Source organism: Anopheles maculipalpis, chromosome 2RL (genome assembly GCF_943734695.1).
Source record: "Anopheles maculipalpis chromosome 2RL, idAnoMacuDA_375_x, whole genome shotgun sequence".
Classification (NCBI taxonomy): domain Eukaryota; kingdom Metazoa; phylum Arthropoda; class Insecta; order Diptera; family Culicidae; genus Anopheles; species Anopheles maculipalpis.
Genome location: NC_064871.1, coordinates 35,604,032 through 35,623,527, shown reverse-complemented (window position 1 = coordinate 35,623,527; position 19,496 = coordinate 35,604,032). Strand labels below are relative to the sequence as shown.

Here is a 19,496-nt window from a genome sequence, read left to right as displayed (position 1 = left end):
GTAGTGCGTGCGTACAGTTCGATGCTCGGATACAACGCGTCCTGCGACACAGCGAACTGTGCCGAAGCAAGAATGCCACCAATTACGGGAATATATGAAATGATTTACATTTGTCAAGCGGCTAGCGTAAAACCGCTACCGTACATTTGCTTTATGGTAAGCGGCTGGTGAGCGGCCCGATATGTGCACGTGCGTTGGTTTTGACGTGGAATGCAAAAGGGAAATGGTTCGGTGTGTGTGTGTGGAGTGTGTGATTTTGTGGTCAAAAGCTTAAATTTAACCCTAATTGATTGAGAAAGTCCTTACGGTCCGTCAGAAAGCTACAGCGCCATTTTAGCAGATATTTACAATCGCACAAGATGTTTGCCATTAGCTTTAATTTCCGTTTCAACCGTGTCCATCTGTCTGTCTGCTAATGAATGGACAGTTTTGATGGTTAAATTTTTATGCAATTTACAAATTTTAAATTTACAATACTTCGTCCAAACTTCGCGGAGTGTCGGGTAAAACATTATACCTAATGATTGCGGTGCATTTAGTATTCCCAGAAGCCTTCAGAGCTTGATGTGATGATTTGATGATGACAAGAAAGTCTAGACTCTGCTGTGGTGATCTCCAGGTCTAACTGAAACGAGGTGCGTGCTGGAAGAAGGTGCTGCGAATGGTCATGTGCTTGGAGGAGGCGAAGTTCACGAGCCGAAGCCCGTTGTCATTCGTTAGCTGGTAGGCACTGAAACTTCCTATCGTGGGTTTAAATACCTCCTCCCGTCAGACCTGAGCGTTAAAATCTCCAATGACAATCTTGACGTCGTGTTATGGGCAGCGGTCGTACTCCCTCTCCAACTGCGTATAAAAACTGTCTTTATCGTCATCGGTGCTTCCAAGGTGCGGACTGTGCACATTGATAATGCTCAGATTGAAGAACCTTCCGCGGATCCTCAACCTGCACATCCGTTCATTGATCGGCCACCACCCGATCACTCGCTTTCGCATCTCACCTATGACCAGGAACGCCGTACCGAGTTCATGCTTTTCTCCACCACTTTGGTAGATCATGCAATCACTGCGGTATGGACGCTCCGTTACTCCTTTCCAGCGCACCTCCTGAAGTGCTACTACTCCGAAGCCGCGGGCCCTTACTTCGTCCGAAAGAATGCGGGTACTTCCGGGTGATGTGAGGGATCTGCAGTTCCATGTCCCAAGTTTCCAATCGTAGTCCTTATTCCGTGGCGTGGGTCTGTATCTGTTGATCCGATTCGAAATGTGTTGGTTCCCTTTCGTTGCAATTGTATTGGAGGTGGCTTGCAAGGCCTACGCATCCTTGCTTAATGTCCCTTTGGATGCCAGGACAGAAGGTCAACCAGCCTCCCCTAACATGGAGAACAGACGCTGGCCATCCCCATCCCCGCTCAATTTAGCCATATAACCCATCCTCCCAGGGGGTTGGGTTTCCCCGTGTACCCAAGCTCAGATATTCGGAGAGATATATTACCTAGCTTCAAGAGGTGTCGTACCATACCCGTATCAGTGCGGTATTGCTACATACACTGACAACAGAACTAAGGTGCTCGTCAGCAACCCGTTCGGCACGAGGCGTAGAGGAGCACAGCGAGCTCGTTGGCTGGACCAAGTGGAGTCCAATCTGTCAGAGATCGGATGCAGCTGTGGATGGAGGACTGCAGCCCTAGATCGAGTTTCTTGAAAACTGATTGGAGACCTGGCCATGTCGACACGACGTGCTCAATCTTGAGCAGGCCAAATAATAAGAAGAAAGTCTAGACAGTTCAGACAGTTCAGTAGTATTACCGTCCATCAAACATTGATAGTTCTTCTAAGAAGGCAAATTTTATCCCAGAAAGCTCGCCATAACTAATCGCTTACAAATCCGAGGTTAAAGCAATACAATTAACCTATCATTTCAGGAACGCTATAGAAGTTTCAAAACAATAGCTTTTCCTACAAAAAACAATTAATATAATGATATCACTTTCTTAACATTACACGGAAATGAACACAAATTGCGACTTATTAAATTCGATCGTCCCCACATTATGCAATTGGGCTTTCGGACATATTTTCCAGCTACCTTAGCTTCATTGGCCGTAAATTCCTGTCCCCCCCCCCCTCCATGTTTGGACCCACACCATCCCTAATAAGCGGCTATTAAGCGACGGGAACCGAAAATTTCTTACACGTACTTGCCATTTTTGACGCTAACTTTCAACTAATTTGTAGCCTCCCTACGCTACGTCTGTTATCTACAGTTGTCGGCTAAAAATGGCGTTGCCTGACCGGTGAATATTTCAAGTATACCTCTCCTTACTATTTTACCAACATCATCATCATCATCGCCTTCACCATCCATTTGTACGGATCCATTTTTATAAACTTGTGTCTGCTTCCCGCACCACAGAAACAAACCTGCCGTAGCGTAATGAGCACCATTGTGCTTCGGTGGAAGGACCGTTCTCACCGACACCGCCACCCGATACACTTCGCGGAAGGCACTGGACACAAGGTGGTGATAGCAGTGGCAGAACCTTTCGTCCGAAAACGGGACGCTACCTAACGCTTGCCCAAATATTTTCATCCCCCTTCCTGAATATTCTTCGACACCTAGCGTCAAAACAGAGATGTCGAGACAGCTACCGTAAAGGGACACCTGGGCAGGTGTAAAAACCGGGACCCAAGACCGGGATGCCTTAATAAGGATGCTTCATTATCCCGGTGCGCTTTTCCTGCTGCTTATCATACCTCCTGCATGCTTGTGCCGCACATTCGGCGCTAGTGAACCGTCTATTATTTCATCTCGAAAAAGCTGTTCACACCCAACCCCCCGAAACCGAAAGGGAAACAAAGGAATTTAAAACCCTGGAAATTAAGCCTTGTGTCCACAGAGCCACAGGAAACAGGTTGTAGAAAGATGATCACAAGTTAGTGTTACGGAAGGTGTCCATTCCTTGGCCGGCTTTTCTTATGCGCCTAAATACGGGCAATGAGTGAAACACATCCAAATGAGCATTACGTGTAGCGTGTACGGAATAACACAGTAACAAATTACACGTTTGAAAATGAGCAAAAAATATTAATTGGACTGTGATGAATAAAAAAACAGTACAACAAAATGACAAAAAAAAACAGGATTCCTTGGAGAGAGCTTTTTTTCCTTGATTTTTTCCTTGATACGAGAGTAAATATACATTGTTTTTATTTACAATCCAGATGCTTGGAATATTCCGGAGTCCTTGGCTGATGTTATAGTGAATGGCACAAACAGCATTTGAATTGCAATTTAACATTTAACCTACCATTCATCGGCTGCTCGAGCATTGATCGCCATTCATCACCGAGCTCCTTGGGCAGGTCGAAAAGATATTCGCCGAAATCATTTAGCTAAACGCAACCCACCACATTTGTTTAAACACCTTAATCACGCATCATCGAACCGTATCGCAACGGGCACCACACTTCGATAACGTAATAAGATTAGAATTAGACGCATTGCTCCAATTAATCTTGGGCGAGCATCGTTTTGACGGACGGACTGTGAGTACTCTGCAGTTAGTGTTAATTTTGCATGCACTCCTCAACCGCCAACCGGGCCAGCCGGAGTAGCCTCAAAAGCAATCAGTCTATTTATCTAATTCCCAATCGACGAGTGCACTTCGAAACGTGTCGGAAAGCACTCTAATGTTTGTCTTATATCTTGAGCACAGCTTGATGCTTGATACTGGCGCTTCGACCTGCTTTGGAGTAAGAAAAGTTTCTGATGCGGCCCTCCCAATCAACGGGGTACGACGGCGGCGGGTCAGCCAGCCCGGTCCGGTGTATGCCCGGTGTGAATGAAAAACAATTTAGCTTCAATTTGTTAGCACTTGAAATATGCATTCGTCTCATGGTGCCTCTCTTCCGCCTTCCATTCGTGTGCCTAGTGCACCATGCATAAAGTCACATCTGTTCATTGGCTGAGTGTGAGACACCGGCACCGTAAACCGTAAGCCACTTCTGCCACTACTGGTACACGGGCGGCAGGGCGCCTCCATCCCCGTAGTTCGTGTGCTCGTTGTGGTCCGGTCATTGTTCTAGCTCGTAGATTAATCACTTCTTTTCTCACAGCAAAACTTCCTCCTTTGCTCTTTGGTGTGGTTATGATCTGTTCACTGATAGCACTCGAGCGTCTGATCTCAATTGCCGTCTGCTCGAGCTTTTAGCAGCATTACCAGCACCGGGTGAAACTTCTGGCTCTCGGTCCTCTTTTTCCTTCCCTTCTTGGCTCTATCTCTCTCACACACACACACACTTTCTATCACTATGTCTACCATTTTCGTTCTGCTATCATAGATGCTTGTATTTTTATTTAGCTTTCTCCATGCTTTTCATCAGTACGGCAGCATTTGTTCAACCAGAGCACCAGAGCATGATGAGAGCAGCGCTGGCTAGAAGTATGCTAAGGAAGATGCTGCCTAATCAAAGAGATAACAAGCGACTGTGTGTCGTTCAATCAGTTTTAAATATAAATACCCCTCTCTGTTGTGTGTGTGTGTGTGTGTTGTCTACGCAATGAATAGTGATTTGTACTTCACGAATTGTTGAAACTTTTTTATAATTGTAAGGGTTTCTCTTATTTTTAATTAATCTACCATATTAAGTATACTTGTGGGAATAGCTTGCCATGCATCTAGAGGAAATTCAAGCCCTTCATTATTGAAGCAAGAGGCCAGAGGTGAGTTCTATCCAATTCATTACATTTTATTTTCCGGAAGAATCGGAGCTTCGAAGTTGAAATTTTTTAAACAACCTTCCACACCTTCCACAATGAATCCAAAATATATAACTATTAAATCGGAAAAGTTCCCCAAGCGTTGCAGCAGTAGAAAGCAACCTTCGCTCATCTACTTGCGCAGCCCACACTGAATAGAAAGTTTGTCTGCCATGTTCCACGGCTGGCCACTGCGAGTTTGATTGATGACGTTAGCATGTTTCGTGCGCAAACAGTGTTGTCGCGCGCGATGTGTTTCGTGCTGCAAGTGTGAACCAAATCAGATTTTTTTTCCTTCATTCTTTATAGTCTATTTTTAGAGTTCGGATTGATTTAAATTGTTCTTTGGCTTAACTTTGTACACCAGCGGAAGGCGAGAACGGGGATTTTATTTGAAGTGTAGTGTTGTCATTATTTGATGAAATTAATGTCCACTAGTATGAATTTTGTTTAGAATTTCAATAATGGAACAGATTCTAGTAACAAACATACACGACAATTTTTTAAATGGATTTTTTACCTTTAAAAAGTACCATTTGGCAATGTTCTTGTACACATTAGAGATGTGTGCACTGATTAAGAGTGAGTGAGTGAATTTAATCTTGCATGGGAAACAATGGATTCAAATCAGCTCAAAAAGTTTTTGCCTCTCCTTTTTTTATTCTCTAATTCAGTCACTCTCTATGCCTACTAATGACACATTCTTTTAGTTTTATACTCACTTTGGGAGCGAAGTAATGTCATGATACCATAGGAGCGTGCAAAGGGTACAGCAGAGTTGTTCACCTCATGATATTACTTTGCATAAAGAGGGAGTAAGTGAGTGGGTAAAAAGTGAAAAGAGAGAGTTATTAATCCGAAAAAAGGTGATTTTACTGCATTTCTTTTTTATGAATCTTTAAAGAGTGAGTGAACGATTTAAATCTTTTTACCCACTCTCCTATTCTGACTCAAATCATTAAAAAGAGTGAGTTTTCTCATCTCTACTACTCATCACGAACTTTCATACTATTGTGGACGACGCTACACATCGTAACAGCCGCATGATACTACCAAAGGCCCGAATAAACATAAACAGTTGCAGTTTAGTTTTGTTTTGCTTTCTTCGTGCTTGTGTTTGTTTATTACCCTATTCGGGCGGTATCTATAACCCAAGTGCATAGATATTGATAAGCGCAGTGGAACAAACGACGTCGAGCAGAGCAGTCGGGCGATATAGGGCAAACATTCCGAACTCCGTGCGCGATGGAAGCGAAAGAGAACTACATTAAAACGCGTATCGTTACGCAAGTGCTGAACAATCACGAATGTTTCCATGGGATGGAAGTCGTTGGCTGTACATTGCAAACCCCCAAGCAGCTGGACGGTTTTATGTCCACCATTCACCAATTGACGTTGATTTTGCGCAACAAAGCGAACGGGTAAGCATCATCGTGCTGTCCGTTCCGTATCATCGTATGTTATGGCTTATCGGTGTCTCTTCTCCCTCCCCACCCGCTATTAAACGTTATCAGGGAAGATACAACCGTACCGTTGCTGGTGAAGGTGATGAAGGGTAGTGAACGGTTCCGCCAGCAAAATCTCGGCCATGTACTGTTCCCGAACGAGATCAACATCTACGCTAATGTGCTACCTCGTTACGATGCTTTACTTGCTGCCGCTGGCTCCTCACTGAAGGCGACGGATTGGTGTCCCCGTGCGTACCTTAGCTCGATGGGACAGTTTCCCGAGTATAGTGACATTTTCGAAACGTTCCTCGTGATGGAAAATGTCGCACCGAAAGGATTTCGGAATGGCCCGCGGCTAGATCTGGACGAGGCGCATCTTACCCTAATGGCGGAGATCGTAGCACGGTACCACGCTTGTTCGTACGCGCTGCGCATACAAAATCCTGCCGCATTGGATGAGCTTGTGCAGAAGATCATTCCACTGAATTTCCTGCAGGATGGGAAAATATTTTTCGAAAGCTACGACATGATCTTCCGGCTGGCAGCGGAGCGCCTTTTCCTGTACGTGGACGAGTTCCCGGAGGAGCTCGATAGCGAACGGTTCAAGCAACACGTGCACACGCTTCGCACAAAATACGGACCAAATCAATCGCTGCTCATGCAGCAGATGCTCGAACGTGATCCGACCTACTCGGTTATCCTGCACGGTGACTACAATCGTAACAATGTGCTGTTTCGCTACGCCAATGAGGTTCCGGTCGAAATACTGATGATCGATTTCCAAGAGAACCGGTACGGATCGCCAGCCCTGGATCTGTCGTTCTTCATGTACATGAACATGACGCCCGAACTGAGGGAACGATTTTGGGACGAACTGTTGCACCGGTACCACAACCAGTTGATTCGGACGCTGTGTGAGATATTACACTGTACGGAAACGGATCACCGCCTGGAACCGTACAGTGAGACAAACTTTAAGAAGCACTTTGCACGGTTTGCGCTGTACGGTGCGATGGTAGCGCTTAATTTTATTCCCTCCATGATGAGCAGTGAGGAGGAATGTGCAGAACTGAACAGCTACTTTGAGCAGGACGTGCACTGCGAAGGATTCCGGCGGTGTACGTTGACGGTTGGCGGGAACGAGGTAAATCGCCGAATTACAGCAGTCATGCGACACGCGAGCCAAATGGGATATATGGATGTGATGTAATTCTTTCGAACTTGTATTACAGTTGCAAAAGTATTTAACCAGCTGATGGAGAAATTTTTGGTGGGGCCATTTTGAACCTTGTTTTGTAACAATTAATAAAAATTCTTTACGGATTTTCTAAATAAACTACAACCATTCCTGGACTCTAACTATGTGTTTTTTTTATTATTTTTTCTGTATTATATGCAAATCAAGACCTTTAGGCCTTAAAATCTATGAAGGCTGTTAAGAGTCCAGACTACATGTCATTGCCATTGTTTAAGAAACCGTTGTATATCTCTTGTTTGACTGCGTGCCCATTGCGGTGCTGCCGGCACTGAAAAGGCTGACCAATTGGCCAAAAAGTGTCCTTGCAAAGGGTTCTTTTTTCGATAGGGTTATCCAACCTCACGAGCATATGCGTGCACCATAGTTTCTCTGCATGGCTCGGTGGGACACCGTTTGAAGGGCACCGATGAACTCGGGAGGTTTTTTATATTCGATCACTCCCCAAGTGTCCATGAAGGTATCTCAGAAATCATACGTTCATTCGAATGATGTCTAGGCTTAGATTGGCGCACATTTTAGAAGATCGAAAAGGAATATATCGTTGTACAGTGTTTCTCAGGTCATAGAGCGGTTGTCTCCTTGTTTGGAACAGTGTGTGATTTTAGATTGAATAACAATATTACTTAGATTGTTCTGATGGCCTTCGGTCTGTCAAAATTGCAAAATTGTTTTAAACATGGAGACATTTGTTCTGGGGGAATTGTTCGGATGGTTCGTTTTAAACATGGAGACACTTGTTCTGTAACAGAAGAAACACTGTAAGGACTAGGACGAGCAACAACTGCAGACCCTCCATCGACCAGTCAGATCGATGGAGGAACAATTGCCCTGGGAAACAGCACGGCAAGTGAAAAGGACGTGAAATCACAGTGCACACTCTCAAGCACACTAGGGATGTAACGTCCTCTCGTGGAATGATACTGATTCTCGCTAAAAACTGGACCTACTTGGATGACGGAAACGCTCGAGCACACCCGGTATAAGGTGTCCTTTCACGGTTTGGAGATTGGAGATGCAGGCCGTCTTTATCGAAATAAAAAAAAGACAACATGGACAAGGCTGGACTCGGGAGATTTCAAAATTTAAAATTCAGATTTTTGTGTTCGATTGTTTGAGTGATTGAGAAATATTCTTGCTACGAGAACCTGGCGCATATACAAGCTACTTACACGAGGCAACGAAGAAAAGTTGAAACTGTAATTTTGAGATTTTTGTTACAGTTCCTCATCGATTTGAACACTATGGAATTTCACCAGCCCCGCGACATTATGAAGCAATAATCTTGAAATCCACGTGTTTTGAGATTAAATTCTAACGCCCTGCTGCGTATATTATTACCGTGTTATAATTATGAGCCATCATAATACTCGATTGGTTTTGCTAATTAATTGAAGAACATATGCTCAAATAATCACTTTTAATGAATACTCATACGCGCCATTATTAATGTATTATTTTATGTTTAAATAATATACAATTATGTACTAAAACATAAGAACAAAATATTCCAAAGCGTCATATAGTGTGAATAATTATTTCAATATTTCAGGACAAATTTGATAAATTCCCGAACAGTATGACAAGAATCGGTTATCTAATGCACTCAGCACGATTTCTTAATTTCCCTTTTTACGTTACTTGTTTGATTTGTTTTTTCAATTACAACGCGTAATTGTACGATCAAGTTGTTATTTCGCTTCTCTAATTGGTACTATCAAGCATATCTGATAACTTCACTCAAAGCACGTGGGAGAGAACATCACGCTCACCGCATCTCCACAGCTTCCTCGGTTAGGGCATCGGCTGTACTGTACTTGCTTTACAATAGCCCTCCTCCCACCACAACCGAGAATACTATCACCGATCCCAAGTTCCCAACACCTCAGGCCGCAATTCTAGACCGCTATAAAAACGATCACCTCCTCAGGTGCAATTTCCAGTTCACAGGTGACGCTACAGCTATTCGGTGTTGCATCCAATCGTCTCATACCTGATACGCACCACAATAAGCAGTTAGTTAAGAACCGTGACAACGGTTTGTGATTTAAAAATAGTGAAAATAGTGAACTCATCATGATAGTGCTCGTGTTCATTGGGGTATTTGCCATCGTGTATTACTTCAACTTTCGACGATCGCGCAAACGGTTATACGAGCTAGCGGAACGAATACCAGGCCCATTCGACTATCCGCTGATTGGCAGTATATTGCTCACAATCGGCAAAGATCCGCTGGAGCTGGTAACCCATCTAATGGAGCTGATGCACCATCTACCATCACCGATGCGTGCCTGGCTAGGACCGTTCCTGTTGGTCGTTATCGATCGCCCGGATATGGTTCAGGACATTCTGAGCTCGCCCGATTGCATCCAGAAACCGTTCATGTACGACTTTTTCCGACTCAAGAAAGGTTTGTTCGGTGCACCGGCTGATGTGTGGCGAAAGCATCGGAAACTTCTCAACACGTCCTTTTCACCCGCCGTGCTGAAAAGTTTCGTGCCGAAGTTAAATGCAAAGGCGGACCAGTTTAGCCGCGAGCTGAACGACAAAGTATCGAGCGAATGCTTTGACGTGCACACGCTGCTGGCCCGTTACACTTTGGTAACCATCTCGTCCACCACGCTCGGTGCGGACCTAAGTGTCGAGAAGCGGGAAGTGTTGGAAGAGTATAGCAGAAACGCTATACAGTGAGTTCGCATATCCATATATGCCCTGCAGTGTTCGTGTGTGCGAGTGTCATTAACAATCAAGTTGAATCTCGTTTTAGAATGTTTACGGCTAGCTTCGAACGTATCTACAAAGCCTGGTTGCATCCCGAGTTCCTATACCAAATGACTTCCGCGTTCAAGGAGGAACAGGCTCGATTAAAGCTTTTTAAACAGATGTCACGCAAGGTAGGGCATGCGGGTGGATAAAAGTCCAGCTTTGGAGCTTAACTCATTCTTATCCCTTTCTAAAGATCATAAACATGCGACAAGCCATTCAGCGGTCGGGCAAAACCAAAGACGATCTACCCGACTCCGACCCCGAAGACAAGCAGGAGTTCCCGAAGGCGAAAATTTTTATCGAACGGCTAGAGGAAATTGCCGCCGACCCAGGCAACGCCATCGATGAGGATGGGTTTCAGCAGCACATCGATACGATGATGTTCGGTGGCAACGATACGTCCGCGCAGGCCCTCTCAAACACACTGCTAACGCTGGGCATGTATCCCGACTGGCAGGAGAAAGTTTACCAAGAAATCATGGAAGTCGCACCCAGTGGACCCATTTCATACGAGGATCTCTCCAAGCTTACCAACATGGAAATGTTCCTGAAGGAAACGATGCGGCTCCTGCCCATCACGGGACTTATCGCACGTGTACCAACGAAGGAGGTCCTTGCGAAGGACGTGACCATTCCGATCGGTGCGATTGTGCTGATACCGTTTCTTAAAATTCATCGCGATAAAACTATCTGGGGACCGGACGCGGAACAGTTTAATCCCTACAACTTTCTTCCGGAACGGTGCGCTCAGCGACATCCTTACGCATTCATACCCTTCAGCCAAGGGCCGCGGAACTGCATCGGCATGAAGTATGGATGGATCTCAATGAAGATATTACTGTGCCATGTGGTGCGTCAGTATCGCATCGCTACCGATATTAAGCTGCGTGATATTAAGCTTTCACTGTCGCTGGTAATGAAGCTAAACACAAAACACTTGATCCGATTGGAACGCCGCTGTGCGGCCACATGAAACAGCGGTTGCGGTGATAGCATCGAAATAAACCATACCTCTTACAATAGTGCAATCATCAGGTGCTTTTGTTCTAGTTCTGTCTCGACTACAATAGATATACGCCGGTCCGTTCGATTATATCACATCGGGATTCCATTTCGTTACATTTTAGTGGTTTGAGTGGAAAAGAGAGAGAGAAAAAAAAAAAAGCAATTGAACAGATCAACATTCATCCACCGATTGATAAGACGCACCATCATTAGGTGTAATTTATTCAACCAGCATATGCTGCTAGTGCTGCTACTGCTGAACTAACCTGACCCGAGCGCTGGATCCCTGCGGCAAGCCCCGTGAGAACACTTCCGTGCTTTGCGGCATCAGGTGTTAATTACGCCTCAACCATGCGCCATCCTGCGGCTGTAAGCGTGTGTAACGTACTTGACACGATGCCTTCCCCTAGGCCTTTTTAGCACGCTTTATGATGTAAATTCCCCGCCAATAACGGCACTATTATTACATCGTGCTCGAAACGTGCCACCAATCTGGCGTGCGTATTTTATTGTAGAATCCGATTCAACACCCACCACTCCAACAAGGGTATGTTAAATACGCACGCAATGTGTACCTTGCGCACGCAACACTTATCGCACAATCGAACGTATCGGCAAATAATTAAGTTGCCATCTTTCAATAAACGTGTCCGCCTTGGGAAGTGCTCAGTGCGTTGCCCTCCATACAATAGGGTGAAGATGAAGATCATATGAAATTATAGACTTTTCTTTGCGATCTTTCGATATCGTTAGTGAAAAGAAGTGCTATTTTTACTTCATGAGCGTTTCATAAATCAAACCGTGTGTCTCGGAACCATCGGATTCATTCGTAACAAGATTTGTTTGTTTGACAAAGGGTGACCCGGTGGTAATTCGGCAGTGGCACCGATCTTCACACGATCGAGGATCGCCGAATCGAGATTCAAATCCAATCCGGACCGTTCCTAAGTAATGAGGACTGACTATTCAACTACGTGGTATCAAAAAGTCTAGTACGACAGTCGATGGGCCAGCATGACCCCGGAGAGGCAGGAGCTGATTAACCTATGGGCGGAGGGGGTGGCCACTAATGGCCTCGCCGACTAAGGGGGCCTCGCCATCTATGGGGGCTTCGCCCATAAAGGGGAAACTTCACTCATCAGGGGGGCCTTGCCAGTAGCGGATCTAACAGTGGACGGAGTAGGCGGTCGTTTAGGGCCCCGGCAGCTGCTTAGTACAAGGGGGGTGTCTAGTAAAAGGAACCCCGCGTCAGCAGTAGTAGCTTCGTAGTATGGGCCTCATATGTGTGGGTAGGGACCTCCTCAAAAGAGCCCCCCCCCCCTCCCTCGGCCAGCACTATTGATACGATATGGGATATGATATGGGACCCAGCATCATTTCCGCCTAGATCCTCCCAAGTCCACTCTCCGCGACTGAACCTTGTCGGCTATAGAATCTCTTGACTTGACTTTTCATTTAAATAGAGACCCTCTGCTACTGGGTGGTGATGATATCCCGATATCCATTCCGCCAAGAGCCTCCGCCACTCCTCGGAGCTTACAAGAAAGTTTGTTCTACGGAGCTGGGCTATCAACATTGATTATTCCTTGAAATAGTTTAAGATTATTGTTGGAGCCTATATTCCTACCGACAGTTTTAAAACGAACGACTTCATCGTCGGTAGGAATATCGATCGAACGAAGAGCTCCAGTTTTAAAAATCACAAGCCGAGAGATTGTTGTAAATCCCATATTGAGTTCTTAGACAATAAAATGAGCCAACTGTTGCTAGGAACGCTACAGTAATCTCCATTCTCGATCTAGATTTGGTGGGGAATCAAAAGCGTCTTGTTACCGAGAAATCCCAAAATTAATTACAGATAATGTGGTGGAGTGTGTGGTTGTTGTCATTTCATATAAAAACTTGTTATACAGCAACGTGTAATCAAGCCAATCTACTGGCAAATGATGAATGATGTAAAAATTATACTCAGTATGCGTTAGTGAACATCAAGATTTTCGGTAGTATTCAAAATTGAAATGAAAAAAACACTTTGCGCATTAGCGGATTAAACTGCCCCGGGCGGAATGGGTATTTTTAGCGCGTCAATTTGCTTCCATCAAGAGCAGACTCATTCGGATATATTTCAAGCTCCACATACTATTATAAGAGCTTTTTTGTTTCATACACTGTGTCGAGGCTAAAAGATACGTTTCGCTCTTCAATTTTTGATGTTAACACGGTACCGGTTTGCACAATTCTGTCGTCTCTGATGATGTCGTCACGATGTATGTCCTTGCCCAAATATGGTCATGCGTTTTCCTGTCCTAAATCGCGACAACTTTCCTTATCTCATAACCGTATTTGGGTATAGACTCTTCGTGTGCTAAGATTGCTCAACGTACGATCACTCGTGCACATCGCCACCTGCCGAGGAGTTGTTCCTACTAACATTTTAGTCGAACCTTCCAACGATTGTTGACTGGTATCGAGGCCCATAATAATCCAAAATGTTGACCGGGTGGTGCAATCGACAAACTTAACCGATGCTCTTGTAGAGCTTCATCGTCACCGAGGCAGCTTAAGAGGCCCAAGGTTGGTCATAGGCGAGGCAGGAACTGATTTCATAACTTGCGGGGGCTCTTTCCATTCCAAGATTAAAGGGGTTTTCTGGCCGGCGAGGCCCCCTGACGTCGAGGCTGCCCTGGCGGCTCTGCCCATAGGTTGATCCGGCACTGGTCCTCTGTACAAGAGAACAGTCTAAAATTACTTAACTTGGTGACCCACCAATTTCAGTGCCCTACAGTGCAATACAGCCCCATCCCTAATCTTGGATTCGATACTCGGTCCTGCCGTATGAAGACCGACTTCGCTAGCAGCTTGACCATCGCACCACCCCAGATTAAGTCAGACACATTCAGTCCATTACTTTGACTAATTACTTGCAATACATATGTTTTACATATTTTTACCTTCAAAGATATTTTATTACAAGCATCATTAACCCTCTCCCACCTGCTCACTTACAATCAATCTGATTAATCTCTAAAATACCACTTCAGTCTCAATTAAAAATCTTCAAAGTCTTCATCTATCCAAACCTCGCTGCATTAGGGTCCAGCATAAATCCTGCCGCTGCCAGTTACTACTTTCCCTTCTTACCTTTTTTCGGTGCTTTCTGAGGCTTCTGCTTTTTCTTGCGCTTAAACTGCCCCAAACCCTTCCGTACCATCGTACCTCTCCACCAAGATTGGATCTTGATCGCCGAACGCATCTGTTTGTTGGCGAATGCCAGCTGCTGTTCCCGTTCCTTCATAAACTCGGCGCAAATTTTCAAATCTTTCTCCCGGTGCTTAAACAGTATCGTCATCTCCTCGAACTGCACCTTCAGGTTCACTATCTTGTCCTTGTGCTCGGCAATCTGTGCATCCAGTGCCTTAATTTCACGCTGATACTTGTCCGTCCAGAAAGCGATCTTTTCACTGATCTGATCGATACAGTAGTTGATGTACACTTTAAGAAGAGAAAAAAGAAGAAATTAGTCTTAACTAGCAACATGAGAATGACGAATGACTCTTACCATCGATTTCGCTTTTAAGGCGCAGTTCGCGCTCGATGTTAGCTTTAGTTTGTGTCGCAGTTTGGACGAGATCGTTTTCCTTGCCCTGTATGATAATGCGTGCCTGCTCGTGGCGTGTACGCTCCCACTGCTGGACCAGCTTGGTTTTTATGCCGTTCTCGATGCGTGCATCTTTCAGCTTCGTTTCCAGATCGAAAATTTCATCATCCAACTGTTTCAGCACCATCTTGCACTCCCGGTTGACGCCCTCCAGTTGTGTTTGTAAGATTTTCAGTTTCTTATCATTTAGAATACTGTCCCGAATCAATATCAATTCTTCCTGCTCGCTTTGTATATCGTTGTCCATGAACGTTTGCAGCGTTTCAAACGTACCGAATTCAGCCATCTCCGTATGTGTGTCCGAAAGCAGTTTTCGAAGGTTTGAACTAAAATTAGTCAATTAGGATATAATCAAATTGGATGCAGCTCAAGAAATGCGTCACGTTACGCACATATCATTCTGTAGCTTTACTAAAATCATTTTTCCCATCGCCAAATCTACCACCATGTTCTCGCTCAGAAGTTGGTTTTTGTACGCCGGATCGAACCGTACGTGCATGGGTGGCTTCCGTACGATCGGGGCACTCGTTTTGTCGCCGTCACGATTTATCACGATCAGCTTGTAGGTCGCTTCCTCGATGATGATGTTAATCATTCCGCTTTCCATCTCGTTAAACATGGCTTTCGGGCCTAGCTGGCTGCTGGACTCGGCCGTCGAAGCTGTCGAGGCAGTCTGGCTGTAGTTTATTCAGTATCGGATATGGCGAATGCTTTGCCCACTTACCTCTGGTTGTCGTATCGCTAACATCTTCGCTTTCTGACGATTCGGTTGAATGAAAGTTAGGCTTCGATAGGTCACACATGGTGCCGCTTTCACGGATTTATTGCTTATTTTCTGTTCAGAAAACTATTCATATGTGTTATTGAAAAATGTTTTATTCCAACAAGCTGCTACCAAAGCAACGGAAACATCTTTACTTCGTCATGCGCACAGTGCGCACACGTGTTTCAAGCACAATAACGAAACGCTTACTGTTATCGCTGATTGAATGATTGTTAAATCATTAAATGGTAAAATGTTTTTTGTCAAACCACCAGTCGCCAACGCTAATATTAGGAGCCCTTGATTGGTTGAACGAACCACAATACAATTCCTATGAATCTTCTCGGCACTGTTTCTTGGTTACAGGAGCGCTCTGCGCTGGATCATCATCACTACTATCTGCTTCCGCTTCCGCCGGGTCTAAATAAGGAAATGTTACTTATTACTTAAAAGGTAAACAATTCTACTTCTGTATAGTGCACCACTATTACCGTCTCGCTTTTCCGCAGTGCTGATTGCGGTCGTTGACGCTTCGTGTAATACGATGTTACTGAGTAATTCATTCAAAGTTTCCTTTACCGTTCTAATGCTCCTTATCAGCTCGCTCATATTGTTGCCGGAAACTTCCTCTCTGACGGCATTCGATATGCCGCCGTGTTTAATTTCACCCTCAATTTTAACCATCGTTTGATCCTGAACGTAAATGTTGCAGACCGAAAGTTGGTAAACAATGCCGAAGCCTTTATTTTGCTGTTTGACAGTTACACTGTACCAGGGCCTATACACACTTGCTCATCGTAGCTCAAAGAGAGTACATACTTTGCGTACATTTAGGCGTATATGGTATTGTGAACAACAAATTTCGTCAGGAGGAAGGAGTCTTTTACCGTTTCAAACCGTTTACCGTTTTTTTACCGTAATGCTCCACCGTCGGCCGACAGCGGATGAATAGCAACGGTAAAAGACTAAGCAATAGTGCACAAAGTATTTCACAAACCAATTTTGACCTCACCGAAAACACACCGTCCAACAAAATTGACACCTCACAGTACTGTCCACAAAATATTCTAGAAATGGCCTTCTCGAGTCTATTACCGTAGCAACATCCTAAAAGTAGCTAGACTAGAGCTTGTGAAAGGGAGCGTAGAAATTTATACACAAATTCAGTAAAATTTCCTATTAATTGCTCGAACAATTTTAACTATACTAACATCACACTGTGTATCTTTGGCGGCATGTGCTGCGCTTTGCATACTTTTATGCGTATTTCGCATAGTGACGAACAAATTTCGTTAGGGAGATGCCCTCTCGAGTCTTTTATCCCCGACTTTATTCCGACTTGGGATGGAATCCCAGAATTACATTCGTATTTTTTCCATTAATAGTTAAGCGATAAGCAAAATGGTGTGTACTTGTAAGGGGTTACAAAATAAAATAAATAGGTCATTAAAAAAGGGTGCACTTCGGTGACGCGATCCGCTTTACAACTTGAAATTTCACCGATAACTCACGTGAAATGCTGAAAGTCCAAGGAGGCAAATCGTAATTACAGCAAGGAGCTATGTTCTGATCGTAATGAAACAATTTTTAGACCACAAAACAGGAGGAATTGATGAAGTAAATGAAACCCCTAGCCTATACTAATGAAACATTTGATCTAATATTCCATTGTTAAATAATTTTCGATGATTTATGTAGATGGCCGTCTTGCCCCGAATGGATAGAACTCTTGCCCCAATATTCAAAAAATCTCCACATTTAAAATCATTTTTTTAATTTCATAAAACGGTTGTAGACAATACGACGACGTGCAGTAATACTCAATAATGAATAGATGAAAAGGTCATTTTTACATTCTTGTTTTTCTGGGAATGATAAATAAATGAAAAATAAGTGTAAAATGAAAGCAAATTCAGTTAAAAAAAACATGTTTAAGTAAATTATTACATAAATTGCTAAACGCATACTTGCCCCAATTTCCGCTACATACACAAAAAAATCATTAAGGTTGAAGGGCCGTTTTGCTCGAACAAACAAAGCTTGTCTGTTGTGCACCGTTATTTGAGATATGGGCAAAATAATTATAAATGTCGTTAATTTAAATAAAAATATGCGGAAATTTTCTCGAAATTCTTTCACAGGTTTCACAGGTCCCGCAAATACTGGAGGATCAATTTCTCTTTTTATTCATTAATATTGTATTTCAGTAATATTGTATATAGTATTGTATTTTCTTTCAATTTTTTTTCCTCATAATTTGCTACAATGAAACATCCCACCACAGTTGTGAAGTTTACGTTGCAGCTCCAATCAAATAAATGGATACAAATGTCATTAAAACAAAATAATATTTTGTTGCAAATATTAACGCAATTCGCTTCCTTATGACGGTTCCATTCATGCTGTACTCTCCGGCACAAGTTCTTTGTGGGAACTGCGAGTGTAGCGTACCGTCTTACGACGCGGGTTCCTACGCTCCACTTCGCCACGCGATCTCTGCAGGATGGCAACTTTACGGGCCTTCGGTAGTCCCGTAGCAAGCAGATTTTTTAGCGGCTGAATCGTTCGCAGGCTACCCGACAACTGCTGTGGCTCGACAAAGTCCAGTGGCATATCAATCTTTTCCCTCAATACTCGCCTCTTGGTTGCACGTTTCTTCGCAGCATAGATGGATTTCTTCTCGTTCTTTTCTATTTCGTTAGTGATCTCGTCCAACTGGTCGATCTCCATCAGCTTGCTTAGTTCCCGCTGGATCAGTTTTTCTTCCTGCTCCTGCAATTCGCGCGCTCGTTTTTTCGCTCTGGATACTGGTTTTTTGCGCTTCGCTACAACAACTGCTGGCGGGATCGCTTCTTCGTCGGCGGTTTTATCGTCTGGTTCGGCCTTTACCGCATTAACTAAACCCTCCGACATTTCACTCAACGTTGTAGCGTACTTCTCCTCGGGGGTCATCTTAACGAACATTTTCGTTACAACACGATCGTAATGTTCTTCCTTCTTGATGATGGCTTTCTCCTGTCTGATTACCTTTTTCTTCAGGTTTAGGTAATCATCGATTGCCGGGTTGTAGCTGAGACCTTCATTGGGTAGCTTTTTGCGCAACGGTATTTCCCGCTGGACTTTGTCCATCCGTGCCGGCAGATTGGTTACCAAAGGTTTGCCAACGTTCCGGAGCGTATGGTGTACCAGCTCTTTCCCGATCCATTCGCTCTTCAGCTGCTCGGGCAGCGGATCCTTGGCCCATATATCTTCTGTGGTTGCCGGTACGATACCGCTTGGTCGACCCTTTTTTCTTATGCGCACCGGTGCCGGTGCTATCGGGGCAATAGGATTTCGGTTTTTCCTAATATTGCGCTTCACAATCGGATCACTTACGTTGGACGTGTTTACCAGCGGCAGAAGGGATCGGGGTAGTTCATCGAACTTCTTTTTCCGTAATTCTCGCAGCGTCGGTTTTGATGTGTTCGTTTTCTTATCCTCGGTAAATAGCTCCACATCCGGCTTTTCCGCGAGTTTACCACCGATACGTTCATCTTGCCGCTGTTCCTCGAGAAACTGATCGACGTCCGATATGTCGATATGCTTACGCCAAGCCGATTTAAGTTTGCGTGAAACGTGCTTTTTGCTCATTGTAGCTACTAAAGAATATACGGGACAATAAATCAGCCGATTTGCAGCAAATTAAGAATGTTTATCGTTCCCGTACATGTGCTTTTTAAAAATGAAACAAACGCGAAGGAAAACACAACAACACGTCAAATGATATTTGTCAAAGGTCTTTTTCAATTACAGGCCGGACCGTCTAGAGGCATTTGACAGGCAACAATGAAAGGAGGAAAAGA

General features: G+C 44.3%; 4 protein-coding genes across 4 annotated transcripts; 2 read left to right on the top strand and 2 right to left on the bottom strand.

The window, feature by feature from the left end:
- Positions 1-6,004: 6,004 nt before the first annotated feature.
- LOC126558045 (uncharacterized) lies at positions 6,005-7,417 on the top strand. Its single transcript, XM_050213980.1, has 2 exons — positions 6,005-6,180; positions 6,274-7,417. The coding sequence occupies exons 1-2, from the start codon at positions 6,005-6,007 to the stop codon at positions 7,415-7,417; spliced, it is 1,320 nt and encodes a 439-aa protein (XP_050069937.1).
- A 2,121-nt stretch (positions 7,418-9,538) lies between these two features.
- Positions 9,539-11,203, top strand: LOC126559809 (cytochrome P450 4C1-like). The gene is made up of 3 exons (XM_050215982.1): positions 9,539-10,149; positions 10,230-10,356; positions 10,422-11,203. Exons 1-3 carry the CDS (start codon positions 9,539-9,541, stop codon positions 11,199-11,201), a joined length of 1,518 nt encoding a protein of 505 aa, XP_050071939.1. The 3' UTR covers positions 11,202-11,203.
- A 3,150-nt stretch (positions 11,204-14,353) lies between these two features.
- LOC126558317 (dynein regulatory complex protein 9-like) lies at positions 14,354-15,694 on the bottom strand. The gene is made up of 4 exons (XM_050214310.1): positions 15,616-15,694; positions 15,284-15,551; positions 14,793-15,217; positions 14,354-14,725 (listed from the first exon to the last, which is right to left on the bottom strand). The coding sequence occupies exons 1-4, from the start codon at positions 15,692-15,694 to the stop codon at positions 14,358-14,360; spliced, it is 1,140 nt and encodes a 379-aa protein (XP_050070267.1). The 3' UTR covers positions 14,354-14,357.
- A 2,357-nt stretch (positions 15,695-18,051) lies between these two features.
- LOC126559058 (ribosome biogenesis protein NOP53) lies at positions 18,052-19,290 on the bottom strand. Its single transcript, XM_050215163.1, has one exon. The coding sequence runs from the start codon at positions 19,282-19,284 to the stop codon at positions 18,052-18,054; it is 1,233 nt and encodes a 410-aa protein (XP_050071120.1). The 5' UTR covers positions 19,285-19,290.
- Positions 19,291-19,496: the final 206 nt, after the last annotated feature.